This window comes from Musca autumnalis, unplaced genomic scaffold, assembly GCF_047663935.1.
Source record: "Musca autumnalis isolate F117 unplaced genomic scaffold, ASM4766393v1 scaffold_2, whole genome shotgun sequence".
NCBI classification, from domain to species: domain Eukaryota; kingdom Metazoa; phylum Arthropoda; class Insecta; order Diptera; family Muscidae; genus Musca; species Musca autumnalis.
The window spans coordinates 118,514,869-118,538,749 of NW_027411755.1; the positions used below are offsets into that span (position 1 = coordinate 118,514,869).

Here is a 23,881-nt window from a genome sequence, read left to right on the forward strand (position 1 = left end):
TGTCGTACTTGTTTTACTTTTAAGTGGGTAGGATTTTTTTGTTTAATCAATTGCAAATTTTATTAATTTTTATTTCTGAGTCGATTATGGAAAGCAAGTATCGTCCCGTTGCATTGGCAGTTGCCAAAATGTTATTACAGATGGCAGCGAGCAACTTGTGTTGTCGAAGTGAGCTTTTTGAGGGAATTGGCACAGTTGTTTGATAATAAAATAAAAGTATATTTATACAAAAAAAAAGTATTTGAGTGGTATTAATGAGGATGTATGTCCCACTATTACAAGCTCCAGATGAATGAACAACAGCAGCAACAAACAATTTCACGGTAGTGGGTTCTTTTTACCGGATTGACACGGAACCAAACGCATTTCGGCTAGCGGCTGTCAATCCAGGGGGGTTACTCTCTATTGAGATGCGTTAGAAAAATGTGACAAAAAAACTATAACTGAATTTCTCATAATTTTGAAAATAATTATTGAACAAAACAAAAAAACATTATATTTTTGAAAATTATGAGAAATTCAGTTATAGTTTTTTTGTGGGGGGTTTCAGACTTAAACCACTATAACTTAGCCATTTGTTAACCGATTTAAAAAGATAATAAAAGATAACTTGTTCGAAAGACGTTATTTATCCCTTTAAAAGGAAGAAGGATCACTAGAAATCCGTTGTGAAAAAAAGAAGATATGTCCGTTTAAAATTGAAAATGTAAGAAACCCAGATTTTCACTACTTTTACCGTTATAAAAAATAAAACGAAGTGACCCAAACGAACTAACGGCATTGTCCTTGTCCATGGATCCCAACACGATATAATTTTGCATCAGAACACTTGAATATTTTTCGGGTCAAATTTTATAGCACAATATCATTTATCGACATTTTCCGAAAAGATTGCAAATTCTTAAGGCCAAAACTGGCTGAAGGAGTGTTCCAATGCTTTTGCGATGTATTGGAGAGTTTTCAATTACTGTCTTGGCTACAATGTTTGTCTTTGTGTTGTATCGAAAATCTCAATGGTTTGGCTGTTATATGCCAAAATATCCAAAAAATGTCAATAAAAAACTTAAAGTCAAAATCGGGAGGCTCGATTTTCACGGTAGATATATGGTCCAGTGGACTTTTTTGCTCAGTTCAATCACAGGAATAAGAATCGCGAAGGGCTCATGAAGGTTTTTAAATCGCTCCGGCCTAATATATATAATTGTTTCACAAATATCCCATACGGGACAAGGGAGACTTCTCTCATATCAACGAGTGCACCCCGATTCATATTAGCTCAATGATATGGGACCTATAGTTTATCGGGCTTACAATGCGGGTGTGCATACCATTGCACCACGCACAGAGGGGAAATTTGTGTTAAAAGTTGATCAAAAGACCTAGAAAGCTCATTTATAGTGCGATTGATATACCATTTTGCACAAAGCATATCTTCTGTACAAGGATTAATCCTATAGAAAATAATAAAAATCGGTCCAGATTTGGATGCAGCTTCCATATATATTCGCATCTGATGTGAGATAATGCACCAAAATCACTGAAATTTGACACATGCAACCTGAACTAGCCTAAAAAACATTGATCCAATTTTCAAACAAATCGGTACAGATGTATATATAGTCCCATATACATATATTTCATTCCAAATTTTATTTTTTGAAACTTACTTAAATTAACTTTTTCTCAATTCACATGAGAAAAGCCGTGAATGTTTCTGAATAATGCAAACATATTTGATAGGTGTTAGGGTTCTACTGTAAACAATCAGAAACTAGGCATCATTGTTATTATACATACACACACACACACACTTGCTACCCTCATGCTATACTCTTTCTCACTCAGTCAGTCTCTTTCAGTCATTCAGACAACACAGTCATTGTATTACACCGCAAGTATTAACACGCACATCAACTATTGTAACGTATTTCAGTTTCCAGAATTAAACAGAATAAATCTTACTTAAGTTTGTTAATTTATCAATAAGTCTTTTATTTACAACATAAAAGCACAACTAAATCTTTTACTCAAACGTAAGAGTACAACAACTGGCGACGAGGACGGTGAATAAAGAAATAAATTCTTTAATTTCAATTCATCTACGCAAAAATCAACTGCACATAAAATGTCAAGCGAGAACATTGTGAAATTACTAGCTGAACAGCAAGCGGCTATGAATCTTCAAACGCAGTTACTGCAACAATTAACAAATCTACTTCAAGCACAGAGTTCTGGAAACACCAAAGATGCTACGAGTCCCAGCACTTCAAAAGCAGCATTAATGGAATCTCTTTCACATTCCATGACAGACTTCGTTTATGAACCGGAAAGCGGATTAATTTTTCAAGCGTGGTACAATCGCTACCAACATGTCTTCGAAAAAGAAGCCCAATCTCTGGACGATCATGACAAAGTTGCGTTACTCTGGAGAAAGATGTCAAACAGTGTTCACGAAAGATTCAGGAACTACGTTCTTCCAAAGAATCCAACAGAAATGAGTCTCAAAGACACCCTGGCGAAACTTAACAAACTATTTGGTAAGGTAGAAACTCAAGTGTCTCAACGCTACAAGTGTTTGCAAATGAAAAAACTTGACGGAGAAGACTATAAGGAATACGCCGGTTGAGTTAACTTACAGTGCGAACTCTTCAAGCTAAATGAAATGCAAGTGGATCAATTCAAGTGTCTAATCTATGTCTTGGGTTTACAATCAAGCAAAGACAACGACATTCGCTTACGTTTACTCAAATTGCTAGACGAAGCAAAGGACTCTACAACTCTAGACACGCTTGTAGATGAAACTCAACGACTCATGGATTTGAAAACAGACAATACATTGATCGAGCATCAATCGCAATCAATATGCGCAGTCAAGAAATTCGCCAAGAACAACAACAAGCATTCCCATAAAATTCCTAAAACGCCCTGCTGGTTATGCGGAGACATGCATTACTCAAAATACTGTCCATTTAAAAATCATAAATGTTCAAAGTGTCAGCAGACAGGTCACAAGGATAACTTTTGCAAAAGCGCAAAACGAGGCAAGTCCACTACAGACAAAACTGCAGTCAAGTCGGACAAAACAAAATACAACGCCAACGCTGTATTCTCTTCAAAGCAACTCCAATTTCAACAATTGCGAAAATATACCACCGTGGAAATAAACAAGAAACAAGTCAAATTACAAATCGACACAGCATCCGATATTTCAATCATATCACGATCAACATGGGAATACATAGGTAAGCCTCACGTACACAAAACAAATGATACTGCAACAGACGTGAATTCCAACAGCATCAGCCTAAACGGAAAGTGTCAATGCAACATAACGGTATCAGACAAAACGCTAACTCTACAATGTTACGTCACGGAAATCGATAACTTAAACATAATGGGTATCGACTGGATACAAAGTTTTAACCTTTGGGACAAACCAATTTCAGCTTGGTGTCGCCAAATATCAAACGATGAATACATATCAAACCTGAGAAGCAAGTTCAAACCTGTTTTCGACAACAGCAGTCTTGGCCTTTGTACAAAAACCAAAGTGCATATTAAACTTCTTCCAGACGCAAAAGAAACATTCATTGCAAAACGCCCAGTACCATATGCCGTGAGAACAGAAATAGAAACAGAGCTAGATAGACTTGAAAAAGCAAATATCATCACACCAGTCAATTCTTCAAAATTTGCAGCGCCAATAGTCAAAATTCAAGATTACGGGTTCAAACTCAAATTCGAAAAATGTCAATTTTTCAAACCATCAATAAAGTATCTAGGTCAAATCATAGATAAAAATGGCATACGACCTGATCCAGATAAAATTCTTGCAATACAGAATCTCAAGGTCCCTGAAAACATTTCAGAAGTACGATCTTTACTAGGCTCCATAAACCACTATGGAAAGTATGTCTACAACATGAGAAACATCCGAAAACCACTAGATGATCTCTTAAAAAAAGATCACAAATTCATTTGGACCAAAGAATGTCAACAATCTCTCAACGAATTCAAACGCATTCTAACATCGGATTTACTACTAACTCATTACAATCCAGCATTGCCAATTCACATTGCAGCGGACGCATCATCACATGGCATCGGAGCGGTAATATACCATACTTACCCAGACAACAGTGTCAAAGCCATTCATCACGTCTCAAGATCACTTACTCCAACGGAGCGAAATTACAGTCAAATCGAAAAAGAAGGACTAGCACTAGTTTTCGCCGTACAACGTTTCCACAAAATGATTTTCGGAAGAAAATTCACCCTACATACCGACCATAAGCCATTGATCACCATATTTGGTTCCAAAAAAGGTATTCCGGTCTACACCGCGAACAGGTTACAACGTTGGGCTCTCATCCTTCTCACCTACGATTTCGATATAAAGTATACCAATACAAAGGATTTTGGACATGCAGACGTTCTGTCAAGATTGATAAGCGCACATGAAAAACCATCAGACGAGTACATCATAGCTTCAATCAACCTAGAAAACGACATAAGATATGACATCACAGACGCCGTATCAACACTGCCAGTTAGCTTCAAAATGATACAGGATGCAACCAAAAAGGATTCAACCTTACAAACAGTTTCAAACTACGTATACAACGGCTGGCCAGAAAACAAAAACAGCATAGATTCTTCAATTCTTCCATATTTCAACAGGCAAGATTCAATATCAATAACAGATGATTGTCTTATGTTCAATACGCGCATAATAGTACCCGAATGCTACAGAAAACAAATTCTCAAACAACTGCATCGCGGACACATAGGAACAGAAAGAAGCAAATCTATCGCACGCAGCTACGTATATTGGCCAAACATAGACAAGGACATAGAGACTTACGTCAAGAAATGCAACAATTGCCAACTCGCAGCAAAAAGTCCCATCAAAACCAACCTTTGTCCTTGGCCCACAACAACACGCGTTCTCGAACGTGTTCACATAGATTACGCAGGTCCTGTAAAAAGCATTTACTACCTCGTAATAGTGGATTCATATTCCAAATATCCCGTCATATATGAAACTTCATCAACCACGACCGCAGCAACATTAAGGTTACTAACAACTTATTGTTCACAGTTTGGAAATCCTGAACAAATCGTATCCGACAATGGAACACAATTTTCCTCAGCGGATTTTGAAAATTGGTGTTCTAAACGAGGAATCAAACACACACGAACAGTTCGATATCACCCAAGTTCCAATGGTCAAGCAGAAAGATTCGTCGATACTCTCAAACGATCTTTAAAAAAATCAGAGGGAAAGGAGACGGCATCTAATGCACTACAAACATTCTTAGAAGTGTATCGTTCAACACCGAACAAAAACTCACCTAATGAACTCTCTCCAGCGGAATCATTCCTAGGTCGAAAAATGAGAACAGTTTTCGATTTAATAACAAAGCCTCCACCAGCGAGCAGAGAGAGAAACATTCAAATGGAGAAACAATACAACCGGAAACATGGTACAAAACAACGAAATTTCATCACTGGAGATCTTGTCTACGCTAAACACTTAAAAGGTAATAAAAGCTACTGGGTTCCAGGTGAAATTATCAACAAAGGGGGAAATGTTACCTACAACACTCTCATTCAAGTGGATAAGAGACAAATTCTTGTGAGATCTCACGCAGATCAACTCAGACCAAGAGAAACCGATGAAAATGTACCTGCAGAGCAAAATGATAATCTTCCTCTTCAAATCCTACTAGAAGACTTCAACATTAGTCCACCAATGGAAGAAGATTTCACAACTCCACCATCATCACCGGTTATGCACCCACAACGCATCACTTCTCGAAGAAACCCTGTACAGCCAGTATCCCGGACCCCCGAGAAGTCTCAAAAAGGGAGATGTTAGGGTTCTACTGTAAACAATCAGAAACTAGGCATCATTGTTATTATACATACACACACACACACTTGCTACCCTCATGCTATACTCTTTCTCACTCAGTCAGTCTCTTTCAGTCATTCAGACAACACAGTCATTGTATTACACCGCAAGTATTAACACGCACATCAACTATTGTAACGTATTTCAGTTTCCAGAATTAAACAGAATAAATCTTACTTAAGTTTGTTAATTTATCAATAAGTCTTTTATTTACAACATAAAAGCACAACTAAATCTTTTACTCAAACGTAAGAGTACAACAATAGGTGTTAGTTTAGTCTGATAAATAAGAGCCCAGGTTATAAGGCGGAGCAAAATTCAGTGTGAGTAAACCTTGCAATTCCATATAAAAATATTTCATATTTTAGTTGAGAAAAATTAGATTTTTTCGGAATGGCGCAAATATGCGCAATTTTTTATGATTGAATCTGATATTGGAGACTCAAGCGCATAAAACATTAGAAGAAACTATGGTCGGGAAACGACGGGGAAATAGACTTTTTCACTATTGAAAGTGTAGTAATCTTAAAAATTATCATAAAAAAATTTCATAAAGAGGATGTGTATCACCATTATTAAAAAGCAAAGATGTAAAATCAATCTGAAAATTTGAAATGCTAATCTTGTTCGGAAACTGTACAAAAACAATAAATCTTGAAAAATATAAACTTTCGCCAAAATAATGTCGTTTTAATGTTCACCTAATTTCTTAGTTTTCGAAAATTTAATTTTTGTGTTCAGTATGGCTGAGTTCAATCGACTGCTGCATTGGATTGGTTAATCTTACAAAGTCGAGGATGGTTATAGCAAATGTAGAAAAGAGTCTGGTTGCCGTTTATCAACATTTTTTCATAAAAAAACGATTTTCATATTTTGAGTTTTGAGCATCTTTAGGCCTATGTTTCCCCTCTGTGCACGGTGGCACCCATTTGCTTTTTGTGCTGTATTTTATTTTGTTGAAGAGGAGAATAGACCCTCTACCATTACTCCATATGGGCTTCGTAAGGGTTCCCTCTCTCACTCAACGTGAGAATCTCACTTTTGTCCATTGCTTCTTTGCTCAGGGCTCCTTTAGAGGTCGTGGGTTTCTGTGGCTCATCCATTTTATCAATGACTGCGTCACACTCACCGACAACCTTTTCCTAACCAGTGGCTTGTCGTTTTCGTCCGACATTGTAAATTTCTCCACTTTTGAAGAGGTTGGAACTGCAGACTTTTCGATCATATGTTGCAACTTATGTAGCTCGACTGGGCGAGGGAACAATAGTTGTATCCATTGCTTCTACCTCATTTGGTTATTTGGGGAGGGAGCAATAGTTATGTCCATTGCTTCTTCCTCATTGGTCGAAGTTAAGTCGTCAACTTATTTGCGTTCCACCCTGCTACGTTGGTAAACATTTTCCCCAATTTTTTCGAGGAGTTCCCGGGCTGTCGTCCCCGCCCATTTTTTAGTATGTTTCGACGAGATACTAGTGACTAAGATAGGAAAGTCGTCCAAGTCTATGTTTCTGATTTTCAACGAGATGGTGGTTGTATCACTTGTGGAGACGAAGGCTGGGGGTGCCAAGGCATTCACACCAACATCAGTTGAAGTTTTCTCACCAATCTATGTAAGTAATGCGACATGCTGAGAAGTAAAAATGTTAATTTAGCCATAATGCAGAACCCTTCTTTGTTTCTAAAAAGATTATGACCTACAGGACAATCACGAATAAAACTTCCGTGCGGAATTTTTTCCCTTTCCCCAATGTTTTATTTCCATATTTATGTCCAAAAAGGGAATATTTTTGTCGATTCGGTGAAAATATTGCATAATTAAGTGATTCTAGTAGGTCTTCAATTTTTCAAAATGTTGATTTTTAAAATTATTTTCCGTGTGGAAAATTCCGAGGGAAATATTCATGATTATCCTGCTACATTTTTGGAAGCCTTTCACTCCATTGAAAATGCACTACTACCTGACAGGTAAAAAAACTGAATAAATCCTAATCAGAATAGATGCCAAAATGCAGTGTTAGGGTTGATCCTCTTCCACATATGTACCTAATTCCAAAAAAAAAAAACAACTTTTTTGTTTTAAATATTATTTTTTATTATTTTATTTGTTTATTTACACTTATACAAAAAATATTACACATCAATGCAAAAATATATTTTAACTTAAATTAGTTATTGTTGTTGCTAATGTAAAATCAATCATAAAAATACTGCAAGTATAGAATAATGAAAACAAAATAATGACAAAGATATAACGAAATTAAAAAAAAAAATAATAAACTGATATTTACATAAGTTTTGTTTTTTTTTAGGATTTTTATGAAGGATTTTGAAAATAGTATGCAAATGTATACAGTGGTTCTCACATTGTTAGTTTGATGGCAACTTTGACATTTTTCATAGGTTTTCAACACTGCCTTCTTGTACCATTTCATATACATACATATGTGAGAGCCATTGTAGTTTTTTTTATAACAAAATCACATTGGTTAATATTTTTCAAAAACTTGACTTTTATATAATAAAGTATATGTCTATTATTGATTATTTGTATATAACATTTAGAAATTATTTATATGTATGTATATTTATTTAGGGGAAATTAGTTTACTTTAGTCAAAACTCAAAAATAAAAAAGTTAAAACAAAAAACAATTTTTGTAGTTTAGATTTCAAATAAAAACAAATGGCACTAATTTAAAATAAGACAGAAGAACAAAAAATGTTGAAACGAAAAAGTGGGGGACAACGTTTGTTGACTGTTTCTATTTGGGATAAATCAATGGACCAAAAAAGTAGTATTTCTTTGATGAAAGAACCGATTGTTGGCTCTTACACGTACAACCGTACAACTTTTTTCGATTTCTAATCTTATCAATAATGACAATTTTATTATCATCACTATAAAATCAACGACAATCCCGTAAAAGAAAACAGTCCAAGTGAGTAAAAGAAATTCGATCGAGGTTTGACACACAAAGTTGTCCGTTTTGAGCGACACATAATTTTGTTTTAAGTTAATTGCAACATCGATCGAATTTCTTTGTATAAAATATAAATTTTAATAATCAAAACCAAAAGAAAACTTAATAATAAAAATTTTAGCTATTTTCCATAAAAAAATTAAAAATAAATTTGCTTTAAAAAATTGTTAAAAAATATACAGTTTCTTTTAATAAAAGCATTTTTAAAAAATAAACACAATGCTACAGCTTCTAAATTTGTAGAGTTTAAAATGTAGATCCTAATTAAAACAATCATGTAAACTCAGCAACATCTATAGCGTTTTTACTGTTGAAAACTATAGAGTTGTTATTGGGAATGACAGTTTTTGCAGGTAAATGGCCAAGGAGTTCAAAATTGCACATCTGTTTTGAAGGGTTGTTACATTATTTTGGTTTTTACAAAATGCTGCAGAACTGATACGCAATATCAAAAGGAAAAGAGTTGGACCATTGACTATCTATGTCGATAGTCAAGCGGCCCTTAAATCACCCAGTTTCCATTCTATCAAGTCTGCGGCAGTTTTGGACTGCAAAAACGTCTTGGGAGAACATGAAATCAATCGTTACTTTGTCTTTGTTGAAATAGGCGAAGAAATGGCGCGTCTCGGATCGATCGACAACTCGATCAAGCCACCTTTGGGTCACTTCATGCTACAGTTAGAACAAAGGTATAAGATTTACAAGATTCCATATGACGAACCCAGCTGCAAGGCTTCGGGGCGATCTGATCTATCCTCTTCAAACAAAGAATAACCACCCTACTTTCCTGAAAAAGTCCGTCCTTAAACTAACTTTAGGAATTATTACGGGTCACTACAGAATCTGTTCTATGTCTTGCAAATGGTGTCTTTATGTACATTAGGCCGCCTTATGAGGTCTTCAATAAATATAAGAACCTCTCATGAGGTCTTCTATAAATAGAAGACCCTCTTATAAGGTTCTGTATACATAAAAGACCTTCGTATGAGGTCTTATATAAATAGAAGACCCCCTTATCAGTGCTTTTATAAATAGAAGACCCTCTTATGAGGTCTTCTATAAACGAAAGACCCTCTTATGGGGGCGTCAATAAATATAAGACCCTCTTATGAGGTCTTCTATAAATAGAAACCCTTCTTATGAGGACTTTTATAAATAGAAGATCCTCTTATGAGGTCTTTATAAACAGAAGACCCTCTTATGGGGGCGTCAATAAACATAAGACCGTATTATGAGGTCTTCAGTAAATATAAAACCCCTAATGAGATAAATATAAATATAAGATAAATAAATATAAGACCCTCTTATAAGATCTTCTATAAATAAAAGACCCCCTTACATGATTCTTTAAACATAGAAGACCCTCGTTTGAGGTTTTCTATAAACAGAAGACTCTCTTAAATATAATGTAATTTTATGAGGTCTTTATAAACAGATTGTCCTCTTCTATTAACAAAAGACACTTTTATGAGGTATTCTTATGGGCAGAGGTGGACAGTCAGAAAATGTGACGTATGTATATGTCACGGGGAGTTTTCATTCAACTAGAATCTCTGTATATGCTGTAACAATTGGAATAACAGGAAACTTTGGAAATTTTTGGTAAGAATTGACACTGTTTCAAATTCTCTTACTTATGCTACGTTTACATATAAGTGGCTTTGTTCAAACTTTACTGTACAGTCTTTTCAATAGACTTCATTGTGTAAGGACTACATTTTTAACTGTTTTTCATGTTATCATAGCATACTTTTAGGCTGTAGCAAAGTGTATGTAATTATGATGTAAAAATGTATAACTTATTATGTATTTTATTTGTTGTAATTATTTAGTATTTTATCTTTGTTTTTTTTTTTTAGAAAAATGTTTTTTTTTTTTTTTTAATAGGAAATAGTTTGTATGTATATATTTATATAAATTATTTGTATATATTGTAATGCAAATGCAGTGGTGCAATGCTTTTATTGCTGTATATAAATGTATGAAGAATGAGTGATTATGTAGCACATTATATATAGTAATTTTGTATATGATTATGATATTTTCTGTAGTAATTTTCTTTTAAATAAAAAAGCATTTGTCTTTAAATTTATGTGATGTATTAAGAAAGAGAGTTTAAAAGAAAATAATTTGATTTGATTTGGTTTTTCTTTTTTGTTGAGAATGAGACGAATTAAGTTCCCTAAATATGTGATGATGAATATCAATCTATCAAAATTATGTTTTTTAATATTTTTCTTTAATAATAATTAATTTTATGCTAAGTTTCTATATTATAACACATAATGTATGCATGTGTGTGTACGTACCACTTAATAAAGTATAAAAAAATATAAAACAAAAGAAGACGTAAAAAGTACACAAACAAAAGGGAAAACAAAAATAATAAAGATATACAAATAAAACTATAACCTAAAAAATATTACCACAACTTTAAAGCTTAAAAAATCTGTATATGTAAATGTGTGTGTGTGTGGGACTTTGTATAAATTTTATTCAATTTCAGCAAGCCAAGTGTTTCACTTTCAATTGCAATTCACCCCCGTCCGTCGTTTTGTCTTCTTCAATTTATTGGAAAATTGCAGCCCGTTGTTGGAACAATAAACGCCGATTGGCCTTTTCCTCCTCTTGACGCCGACGTTCTTCCTGTTCTTGCCGTATTTCATCATGGAATTTATTTGAACGCAGTTGTTGTTCAATTTTGGCTTCAAAGAAATTCTTAGCTCCACTAACACCAACTTCTTCCACGGAAATTTCAGTTAAACGTGCCAATTGATTTAGACCCGAATCATTGTCCAATTCCCCAGCCTGGGCTTTGCGATAGATGAGAAGGAATTCACGGAAAGATATTTTGCCATCATTATCTTCATCGACTTCTTTGATCATTTCCTTGAGACCCAAATGTGTCTGTGGGGCACCCAATTTTTCCATCATATATTTCAATTCGGTCAAATCCAAATAGCCATCACGACCAGTGTCATAGCTGCAAAGAAAAAAGCAAGAAAATGGAAAATTGAAAACATAGGAAACCAATTTCTAGGTTGAGTATTTTTAAGAAAGAAAGAAGTAAAAAATTTCCTCAGCCTATGTGAATTGAAACTTTCATTTAAGGACAGATCGAATGTATTTGGGTTTTTTTTTTAGAATTTTGTAGCCATTTTTGGACTATTTAACTTGTCGACAAAAATAATCCTAAAGTAAAAAATTGTTGCGGAGGAGGTACATAAAGGAATGGACCGACATAGTCCATTATGGAAGTGGATCTTATTTTGGGAGTCCTATATTTTCGATAGATATCGCGCTCACTAGTCATTTCAGTGGGTCATCGTATAACTTTTAGACCAGTATGGTAGGAAGCGTGGACTTGTCCACGGAAAATAGGACCACATCGAACAGCATCGGTATATATTTCCAAAAGATCTTCGAACAGATCTTTGAACTGCACTTAGAGACAAATGTTGAACTTTAGAAGTTAAACTAAATTTGGACAAAGTATTATGAGATCCAAAGTTAGTTGGTCCAAACTTTGAATCTCATAATATTTTGTTGTGGTTGTCCCGTTCAAGAGATATGGACCACACCATTATAGTGATTTTTGTTTAAATATTGGTTGGAAGTACCGGTAGGAGTGGACCGATATAACCCATCTTCGAACTAAAACTAAGTTTGAACAACATATTACGAAAGCCAAATTTTGGATTGGAATCGGTTGATCTGTTCGAAAGTTATCGTGCGCTCGAGCCAGCCAGACAGACAAACAGACGGACGGACATGGCTAAATCAACTCCAAATTGTCTGTAACGGATTTCGTCCAAACCTTATTTCGATTAGGCACATTTTCCCGTATGAAAGTGTATATACCCTCGTTAGCATAAATGCTGAGGGTATAATAACGAAAACCGACAAAACGGATAAGAAATATGAAAAGGGGTACAGTTGGACCTGTGACTCAAGTCCTACTCTATCAAGTCTGTTCCAGAAATAGCTCTGGCGCCTCGCTGATCGCAAAGCATTGGAACGCTCCTTCAGGTAGTTTTGGCCTTGTGAAAGTGCGAATTTTAGTAATTTTTCAATATTATCACGACAAATTTGCAATTTTACAAGGCCAAAACTGCCTGACGGAGCGTTCCAATGCTTTAGCGATGTACTAGAGAGTTCTTATTTATTGTCTTGGCTACAAATTTTGTTTTTGTATTGGATCGAAATTCTCAGTGGTTTAGCTGTTATAGGCCAACATATCCAAGAATCAAAAACGCGAAGCGTCTCTTATGTTGTTGGAACCATCCCACCCTAATGTACTAAGTCCATACGGAAACCTTGCATCAAACAAGATGTACAATTTTTATTTTTCAATATTTTTGGCTAAAATAATTGCTAATTGTTTACACATTTTTCCGCAAGGCACATTAGTTCAAGAGATGTCAAAACCACAAAATTATTTCCGGCAATAATTGATGTACCCCTCCAAAATCAAGTTGGTATTGGTTTTTCAATCTCTTGGCTTCCCATTGGGCGAGAAGATAAGATGATAAAGGAGGAAAAAACAACAATTGGGTAAAATTAGGAGAAATTATAAAATTCACTTCCGCAGAAAGAAAAAAAAAAAAAAAACAAAAACAAACGAATGGAATGGATAAACCGCAATCAAATGAAGATGAGCAAAACAAGGCAAATCCGCTATCAAAACAAAAACCAAGCAGAGAAATTAATTTGCAATCAGACAAAGTGCAAGACCGAACTCTCATCACAACACACGCCAGCCAGTCCGCCATCCCGTCAGACAAACAACCACACACGAATCCACGAATTCAAACAAAATATTGTTAATGGAATGGAAAATTATTTTCAAATGGTTTTGGGTTTTTTTCATAAACTGTAATGTTAAAGTTGCGTGATTGAGTTGTGAATTGAATTTTGTGCAAACATCAACTGCTGCATGAAAGAAAAAAAATCAACTTTGATAAATTTGGTCATGTAAAATCCAAAATAATCAGAAAGATGAGCCAAGAAAAATATTGCGGCACTCAACACATTGTGCCGGCAAATGGCCAAAAAGCCAACAAAGCAGACAAACATAACAACAATATCACGCAAAAACACTCAAGACATAGGCTTCCATTTGAAAATGCGGCGGTGATAACTGCAAAAAGCCAGTTTGCCACAAGTCGAAAACTTGGCAGTTAATTTGAAAAATGAAAAAAAAACCAAATGAAAGGAAATACAAAACAAATTTGTATTGCTTTGTTTGTTTTTTGCCTCAAACACAAACCTAACATTGGAACATTGCACCAAGAAAATTTCAAATACATACATAACCAAGCCAAGGATGTTTCACAGCGCACGCGTGCCTGTTCACGCGACTTTATACCATGTACTATTCTCACAAAACTCCTGCAAAGCTCGAAACAAGTTTTTCGTTTTTTTCTTTTGTTTCTTGCAAGGCAATTACCTTCACCTTCAATTCAATAGTCTACTTGGTCGGTGCTAGCCGTAGGCCGTGGACAGGTTTAAACGAAAAATGTTTGCCAATGACTAAGCGACAGGAAAAACTTGTTCTTGATATTGCAACAATCAGCCAGCCAACAGTCAGCTACTATGGTAGTGGCAGCACCAGACACAACTTGCAGCAGTTGCAGCGCAATTAAACAAAACAAAATGCCGCTGCATACATTTTTTAAAGGAAGAAATATACATTTAAGGCCACGGTCACTGAACATCATCGCAGGCACAACACATGTGTGGCTTACTCTAATGGTCACGCAAATCTAAAGACAAATTGGCCAAGGTGGTACACAGTTTCCTTGAGAACAAATTGCTTTTAATTTTCAGTACAAAAAAATGATAACATAAAAAAGTGATTGCACTCATATTCCTGAAGGGACAAGAGAGGCAGATTTCTTTCATGTCAGTTGAACAGCTTGTCTTGAGACACCACTTGTAGAGAAGTTTTACATGTCTGTCGCTAACATTAAGCTGAGAAGTATTTTTTGCCAGGATTACTGCGTCTCCAACTTCGTCGTCGGAATCATCGTTGTTGTCGGAATACGAGACACCCTTGCATTCTCGCCAACAACGAAAAAGCAGAATTTAACACCACAAGTTGTTGTTCAGCACCCCGGAAATTCATCATTCCTGCAATTCAATTGGAACGGTCTCCATTAGCCTAGGCAATGACCAGAGAGAAACAGCGCAACCCGAGCAAATTAAAAACTCTACATTTTGAACGAAGATGCTCCTGCCAGGAAAAAAAATGAGATTGTCACAGCTCGCCGAAATTAGTCGAAATTTCTCAGCAGAGGCGCCAGGGCTTTTAAATGAGCTTCGTCGTACAGTCCCTGAAGACCCATGAGTTAGAAAACACCTGAAGCCAACAGCAATGCTACATTCTACACCCCGAGAGTGATGCTACAAATGTCATCCGAAACGCGAAATCATTCAAAGCGTTGAACTCACACGGAATCTTAATGGGAATGCTTAAGCAACTGGATGAGCCTGGAGTTAAGTATGTGACAAGTGTCCTCGCCAGTACGGAAGGTTCTCTTTTACCCAACATCAGCATGGATTTCGGGAAATGCTTAGCATCACAATTGCATTACAGGTCATATCCACACATATTAGTCCAGGATTAAACCAGATCAATGTGGCTCATGAGTCATGACCTATCGAGGGCCTTCGATGTCGTCAACCATGCCAAGCTGTGTAGAGGAGACTTCAATCCAGCCGTGTATGAAACGTTGGATGTTTGAACGACAGTCGTTTGGGACTTCAGAAATACGACGTCTAAGATCCGTACAGTGAAACAGGAGGTTCCCCATTATTTATTTCCGACATTTCGCTCCGAGTTCGGAACGGAATCTAAACGGATCCGACACGAGGCGGAACGATTTTGTCGGACGCTGCTTCCGAAATTGTTCCGAAGTGTCGAACATCTGAACTTTGGTTTGCTGGATTGGGTTCGCATGATACGCTGTATCTGTTTAACTACCCAGCTCCCACTCACCTGTTTCCTGATTCTTTGGACGCCAGGTGGCAGAATTTTTTTATCTGGTCAGAGAGGAACCAGAACCAGATATCTGAAGACTTTACATGAAAGAACATATGTATCAGCATTGCTACAACAACAACAATAGGCATATCCAATCGTTCCGAAATCGGTACACAGAAAAAATTGATAACGATTTGATAAAAAATTCAAATATTCAACTAAATTTTGATTGATTTTTTGCCGATAAACAAATTGTCATATTTATAAACGTGTTTATAAAAAAAAAAAGAACTTTTCTACAAGTGGTGTCGTAAGACACGCCGTTCGGACTCGGCAATAAAAAGTAGGTCCCATATCATTGAGCCAATATGAATCGGCGTGCACTCATTGATATGAGAGAAGTCTCCCTTGTCCCTTCAGGGATGTTGTGGGAACATATGTATGTATGTATGTTTATCAAACATTTCCCAAACATTTTTGGGGCTTCAGGTGCTTTTTTTGTTCAATAAGTTATTCATTGAAATTGTTATATATTTTATTTTATCATCTTTTAAAATTTAGTTACACTTTAGTTATTTACAAAATACAAATTTTGATAGAGCTGTTTATCGGAAAAGCCTTTTTTCTGTGTACGAATTTCTGATGCTATGTCCGATTGCGGATCCGAAATTGTAAGGAAAGTTGTATGGAGGGTTTGATATAAATTCAGAACAAAATCGAAAAAAGCATTGGCATATTTATTTCGACTTTTCGATCCGAATTTGGAACGAAATCTGAACGATATGGGCGAAAAATCCCTTACGAAAATGGAATAGAATAAGTAAGAAAGTATCAGTCAGCTGTGCCGACAGAGATATACCCTCAGCCTCGGACCTAAAAAAAGAAGAAAACAGAATATTTTATTTACGTACCACCCACCCACTTTAGTTGTTGCCGGTAGGCTTTCCCATGCGATCCCAGATGAGTCCTTAAACTGCACTCTTTCCAAATGTTGTGTGGGAGGTACATGAAGGAGTATACCGATTTAGTCCATATTCAAACCTGATATACATACATATGTATGTACATATGCTTGGAAGTCCGAAAAAGTAACGATTTTTTTGGAAAGTGCTTCCGAAATTGTTCAGACGTGTCGGATATCCGACATTTCGTTTCCTAGGATGTTACATACATATGTACATATGTATGTACATATACCCACAGTGTGGTGTAGGGTATACACATTCGTTGCCTAAGTGATTATGAATATTACTAATCTAAGTTTACAATATTTTTGAGAAATTTGTAAACACAACGGATACTGTGTAATCTGACCATTAGATAATTGAGTATCCATAACCGTATTGGCAAAACATACTTCTCTAGCCAACCACCATGCCATAAACAAATGGAGTTAGTACTTCGTTAAAATAATAAATGTGACATTGACGCCGGTACCGCAAATGCTGCCTGCTGCCATATGCAGCATTAGGTGGCATGCAACCAGACACCATACAGGTTTATAACATATTGCGTAAACAACTCTGCCGCTTGTTAGTCAGCGTTTTCTTTATGCTTGTTGTTACAACAGGAGAGAGACGATCGACGTCGTGCTACTTCTTTTCTTCAATTTCATTTTCATTGGAAAAACATTAGAAGAAGCCAGTCTCCTCCAAAGATAACACAAATAAATCGCAAATGACTAACTAACATTGAGGCTTGTTTGTTGTCATTTCACTTTCGATTTCTTGAGATAGCCATTCGTAATGTTGAGTTATCATGAAATGATGTTTTGGTTGTTTTTTTTTTAACCAGCAGCAGTATGAAGTAGCTGTAGCTACCCTGTAGGAAGTGTGGGGCCATGTGTTGACATGTCGCCACTTTGTCTACTAATATGGTGACAAAGTCAACACTTTGTCACCAGGTTGTCAACTATTGATACCTTTACCTTAATAAGAAGAAGCATTGTGTATATTGACAGATGATAGCCCAACGAAGCATCCTTTCTTTAATTTTCTTAATTGTTTGGCGTAAAATAATTTTTGCGGTTGGTGAAAAAAGTGTTTTTGTAAAAATCAATAAAATATCGTGAAAACTTAAAGCATATAATTTCAATAACAAGTATGAGCAAAAGAAAATATAAAAGACATGTGTAAAATAAACAATTCTATAGCAAAGTACGAATTCTGAGGCGACTAACAACATTTGTGGTGAAATTTCGACAATTAGACATTATGTGGAACCTTTAGAGAAGATAATGGAGCCTGATGTATATATTGTCCCGTCTCGCTGGAAATGCTGAATGCAACTAAGCATAATAATGAATTACAATGTTGAAGAATTATTTGGCATAAATCGATTGTGAGATTTTTCCAATGTTATACAGCTTTAATAGGCAAGCAAATTTAAGGACATATTTTTTATTTATGTTTATTTATACATGTTTATTCTTTTCAATTCCTAGATGTTATATCAACATTCAGCGAATCGCCTGATAAAACGTTATGTGCAACAGAAGAAGAACTATTTTAAGCAGACAAGTGATTGGTGCGACTTGGCCAAGAAAATAAGACGAAAACGTTTTTTATTATTGCTTTGTTAAAATCTTTAAGCAGCCTTGAAAACATTGCCTTTATTTACTAATTTCTACTTATGTGGAATCTTTGGCTTAGCCATTTAAAAACATAAAAATACTGTAATACGCAATTTGTACATTTTTAGCATTTTCAAATAATTTTTTATTCTTTAATGAAATATAGTATTTAAACAAATGTGTAGCTTCATCTTCTTATTAAACGTACTATATAGCTGTTTTATCTATGAAAAGTTCCAAATAAGCTAAAAAATGTAGTATTGAAAATCTGGTACTATTGACTCACTACCTCCAATGTCTATACTGACTCTCTACCTCCATTGTCTATACTGACTCACTACCTCCAATGTCAACACATGGTTCCTCAGGAACTACTGACTTACTATTGACATACTAGTTCCATTGTCAGTACTGACTTTCGAATGACACGTTCATACAAAATGTCTATAGGAAATTACATTAGTTGTCTACAGTTTGTCAGTAGTACTGTTGACAATGTCAGTAGTAAGTCAGTATAGATTCACTATTGACATTTCCTACAGGGTAGATATAGAGGTAGGTAATGTACTCCAGAGCAGCATGTGTAGCTATTGTGGGAGGGATGCCGATGACAACAGCAATTGAGGTGGTCACCATATGTTTACATGTTTCCTTTTTTCGTTAAATTGTTTATGGTGTGTTGGTGTGCTTGTTTTCTTTCTTTTCCAATTGTAATTACAGTTTGTATTGTAGCGTGACAAATTTGTCACACATTGTGATTTGTTGCGGTACAAGATGGTGTTTTAGACCCGCATATTTTTCTTTCATTCTCTCCCTCTTTCATTGATCTGATAGGTGCTACCAAAAAAAAATTAAAGAAAAAAAAAAAAAACAAAATCAAAATAATGTTATTTATGATGGTTATTTGTATTAACCTATTGTCTGATAACAATTGTGACGATAGAGCGGGCATCAGACTAGGTCGTGCTGTTGCGGCTGTTAGTTTTTGGTTGATGGCATTTTTGCTTTGTATTTCAATAAAGTGAAAGTAATTATTATGAAATAATGGGAAATTGTCACAACTTGTGACTTGGATTCTGATTTGAAAAGAAATGACAAACCTTGATGACAGCATGATGTATGTATGTATGTGGTGGGGTGGCTTATGTAATCTGTAGTTAGTAATGTTTATTTTTACCATACCCTGCATCACTGTCCTTAGGCATATGAAGGTTATATCTAATGCGGGGTTTTGTGGCTCAATAAGAAATAGACTCTAATTATGTGTGTCAACAAAAATTGTAAGACTTCAAAAATAATTTTGAAGTTGAGAAGCTGACTAACACAAACTCGGAGAGGATCTGCCTTATCAGAGTAAGTATTTCCTCTTTGTAATACTTTTCTCACCCTGTACATATTAACAATATTAATACGTTTATTTTAACGACCATATATGAATTGATCCATCAATTTCCCAGATAGGCCATACTGATTCTTGCTTGCTACTCTCTGCCTCCATGTAAAAAATCCATAAGCGTGTGCCGCAATAGCAGGTAATTCAATACAATACCTATCATATTGAATTTAGTTTGAAAAAGATAAATAATAATAAGTGGGCGATTGATTGGTTGGTTGAATGATTGATCGATCGATTGATTTGTAGCTACGTTTCAGATATTGAGAAGTATTTACATAAATATATGCATGTAAACATATACACTAGGGTGGGGCGATTAGTATGGAAGGGAAAAAATCTTAATTGGGTGCTTCTTCCTTCCACATTTTGACTTGCAATTTTTTTTTTTTGGAAAACTTGCAAATTTTCTTGGTCTCAAAACTCGAAAACTATTTTTAAATTTTGACATATTTTCAAATATATTATATCTTAACAACTGATGACTACGCTCACTCTTTTCCATACATTACTTTTCCAAAACTTCTGAACCTAATTTCATGCAGTATTCAGAAAATGTTCAGGGATGTCCCGTGGTCCAAAATGCTATATATTTGCAGTCGAATTTCGAGAGCCTATATTTCTATAATCGCTATATTTGCAAATTAAAACGATATATTTAAACATTTCCTTAAATAGTGAGGTTCAACGGTCCATCAGGCATGAAAAACTAAAAATAAATAAGAGGGAGAATTTGACTTAACCATTTTTTTAACTTTTATAATTAGATCGCTTTTGGATAAGAATATGGGACATGGACGATAATAAATCCTAAACAGCATCAATTAACGAAAAAATCCGACAAAGTCCGTATAGAAAAGAAAGATTGCAGACAAAATTTGTTGATAAATTTACAATCCTCCCCAATATGACAATGGGCCGAAGAAGTGAAGTAGAAAATACATATTTTTGAATTGTCAGGCATAAAGTCCAGTTGTCATTTAAACTCATTACGATGGGTCAGCAACCGGAGTCTGCTAGTAAATAAATAAAAAAACTTGCAAAATTAATGAATTTTCCATATTTTCGACTTTTTGACGATCAAAACGAAGTTTTTTCTAAGTAATAGCTATAACTTTGCTTTAAAAAATCTTCAAAATTTCAATTAGTTTACGAAATGTGAGCCCAAGAACATTTTCAAATTTTCCAAAAAAAGAAACATTTATGCTCAATACTATCCCAAGAATCAGAAACCCGAAGCTCCCATTAAGATTTTTTTCTTTCATACTAATCGCCCCACCTTAATGTACATATGTACGTATATGGAAATGAGAACATTTGCTAATAAAATGATTTGTCGCCGAATATTCATATCAATGTGGTTTAAGTAATACATTTACGTGATACGACGATTGTTTTAATCAATATCATGTATGTACATACATACATTTTGCACAACATATTGTAAATTTGAAAAGTAAAACAAAAATCAAAACACCCTTCGGGAAACATCAAAGTATATTTAGCGATAGGTTGAGTTTAATTTTGATGTTCAGCAATTACACCTCTCCGAATATGATATTAAACCAAATCATGTCTAATATTATTCGGCTTCAAAACAAAAAAATTATGATTAGTTTTATGTAGGTGTCCGATAAAATACAAATACACATAAACAGAGATCTAAATATGTATGTATATTTTAATATATCAATCAATAACAACCAATTTAATACAAATAACATCTTCTAAAGGAGATTTACAAAAAAAAAAATATTGTAAATATTGGCAATTTATTAATTCTCAACAATTCAGTTAATTGACGATTTATTTACTACCCGACACTGTAATGGTGTCGGTCGGCATTTATGTTTTAACGATTCAATTAAGACATCATCATAGCATGGGGTCACTCAATTAAGAATGATTTTTATGTATAGACGTTTTGACATTTTCTCTGACAGTCTGGAGAAAAGTTGTGGTGGCTTGGAGGGAAAATGTGTGTGTGTGTGCGCTGCTTGTTCCCAGTGCACCAGTTAACAACTGTTCTGCTCACAAACAAATATTTATATGCTAATGAAATTTTAATTCACAGCTAAATTTAGACAGTCACAGGTTCATGTCGCATCACACCTCATGGCGAGAAATTGTTGTGTGAAAAAGGTGTGAAATTTGTTTACATCATATTTGTGAACAAAATTTGAGTACAAAATGGGAGGGAAGAACGATAGAAGAGAAAAAACTAGGACAATATCGAAAATGTGTAAAGTTCTTTTGGAATTTTTAAGAATGGCATATTATTAATTTTTATGTACAAAGACATTCATATAGCTCCTACTTTTGGCATTGAATTTTTATTGCATCTTTAGACTGATTAAAAACACATTCCGAAATATGTGTTTAAATTAAAACCAAAGCATTGCATCAAAATTAGTGATTTGGAATGTTTCCTAGCTGCGTTCTGGGAAGCAAAATCGAGTGCTTCTTTTCTGTGCGCTCTCTTGTGAAATTCATTCAAGAATTCATAGAAAAAATATAATTCCGCAACATTACTGTTTTAACTGCATCTGTGGATGCAAACTTTTTGCTAGGGTAGCTGCTGAGGAAGTATAATTACTACGTTATAGAGAAAACTTCTCTTGTAAATAGATTGTTTTGTGTCAAAATTCATATTTTTTTCGTTTTATAAAACTATTTGTTATTGAGAATTATCCGTTATAAAGCGTTCGCTATAAAGATGTTTTACAGTATAACACTTTTGAAATATAAACTATTAATTTGATTTATTGGCTGATTAAAAATTCGTTGCTGATTAAAAAGTTATTTATTGTCTGATTAAAAGTTTAAATTTTACATGAGCGCCAAATGGTACGAAATTGCGGAATAAGTAAGTTAGTACTGTACAGTATAATACCCTTTGTTGTTTAAGATAAGATGTGTTCGTTTACTCACTAATTTGTAGAAATTGGTAATCTATACTTAAATAAGTTTTCCTCCTTAATCTAATTAACAATCTTGGAGCATTTTTGAAAAGAAAAATACTCTCAGTCGTGTGTCTAACAAATTATTTATCAAGATGTGACGTTTTTTTCTTGGTTTGAAATTTCAACGAAGGAAAATGAATATAAATGAATATTAAAAATCTCCGATAAAAAACATTCATTCATATCCGTTGGAGTAAACGTCTTTTGTTATTTACAAGTTTAACACCTGAACTTGAACTTACATATATCCGTGATGCGGAAAAATATATATTGTTATTTTGTATTAAAAAATATAAGGAAAATAAATACATACATCATTATACAGACCGTCCTACCCAGGCAACAGTGGCAAAACCTGGGTCATGAAAAAATATTCATACATGTATAATAGATGTTACGTCAACGGCACATTGGCGTATGTAGGTAGTACAGTTCCAGTAGTTTCGATGACATTATTAAATAATAATCTACAATAAAGTATCGAAGGTATTGACCATGTAAAAGTATCTCCTTTATCATGTTATGTTAATCATATCCAACTTTGGGGGACATTTTTCCCGCCAGATATCTTTCTACGCCACTGTATAAAATACCGTTGCTAATGCTGAACAAACAGTTCCATGTTAATGTTTTTTGTGTCCTCCATTCATGCCAAACCTACAACAAGTTTTTTCTATTATGAAAAGGAAAATGAGTAATGATTTTCATACAGGTATATGCAATGGTAGTGACAATGATGGGATATCATCATCATTTTGATCATCCACATCTTCATTATTATGAAGATTATCACTTTTCCTAACATAGTTCATGTATATGACTTTGAAATGAGCTTGAACTCTTTTTATGAATGTAAACATAGTGGGTGAATGTAGAGGGAATTAATTCATTAATATTGGTCGAAATATAAAAGGATGGCTTAAAATTATTTAATGGGAAATTCATGAATGGGAATTGAATGAAATATTCTGTGATTATTACTTATTGGTAACCATGCTAAATCACACCACATTGCGTGGGGTACACGCAGAGAACAAAATATGATTGATCCAACAATATTTAAAGAGTAAA

General features: G+C 34.7%; 1 protein-coding gene across 1 annotated transcript in view; it reads right to left on the bottom strand.

Moving 5' to 3' along the window:
* Positions 1-11,041: 11,041 nt before the first annotated feature.
* The window catches only part of Swip-1 (EF-hand domain-containing protein D2 homolog Swip-1), an 83,397-nt gene continuing 70,557 nt past the window's right edge, over positions 11,042-23,881 (bottom strand). Inside the window, exon 2 of the mRNA XM_073969086.1 lies at positions 11,042-11,880. Coding sequence (XP_073825187.1) covers positions 11,466-11,880 — 415 coding nt within the window. The 3' untranslated portion in view covers positions 11,042-11,465. The remainder of the gene's footprint in view (positions 11,881-23,881) is intronic.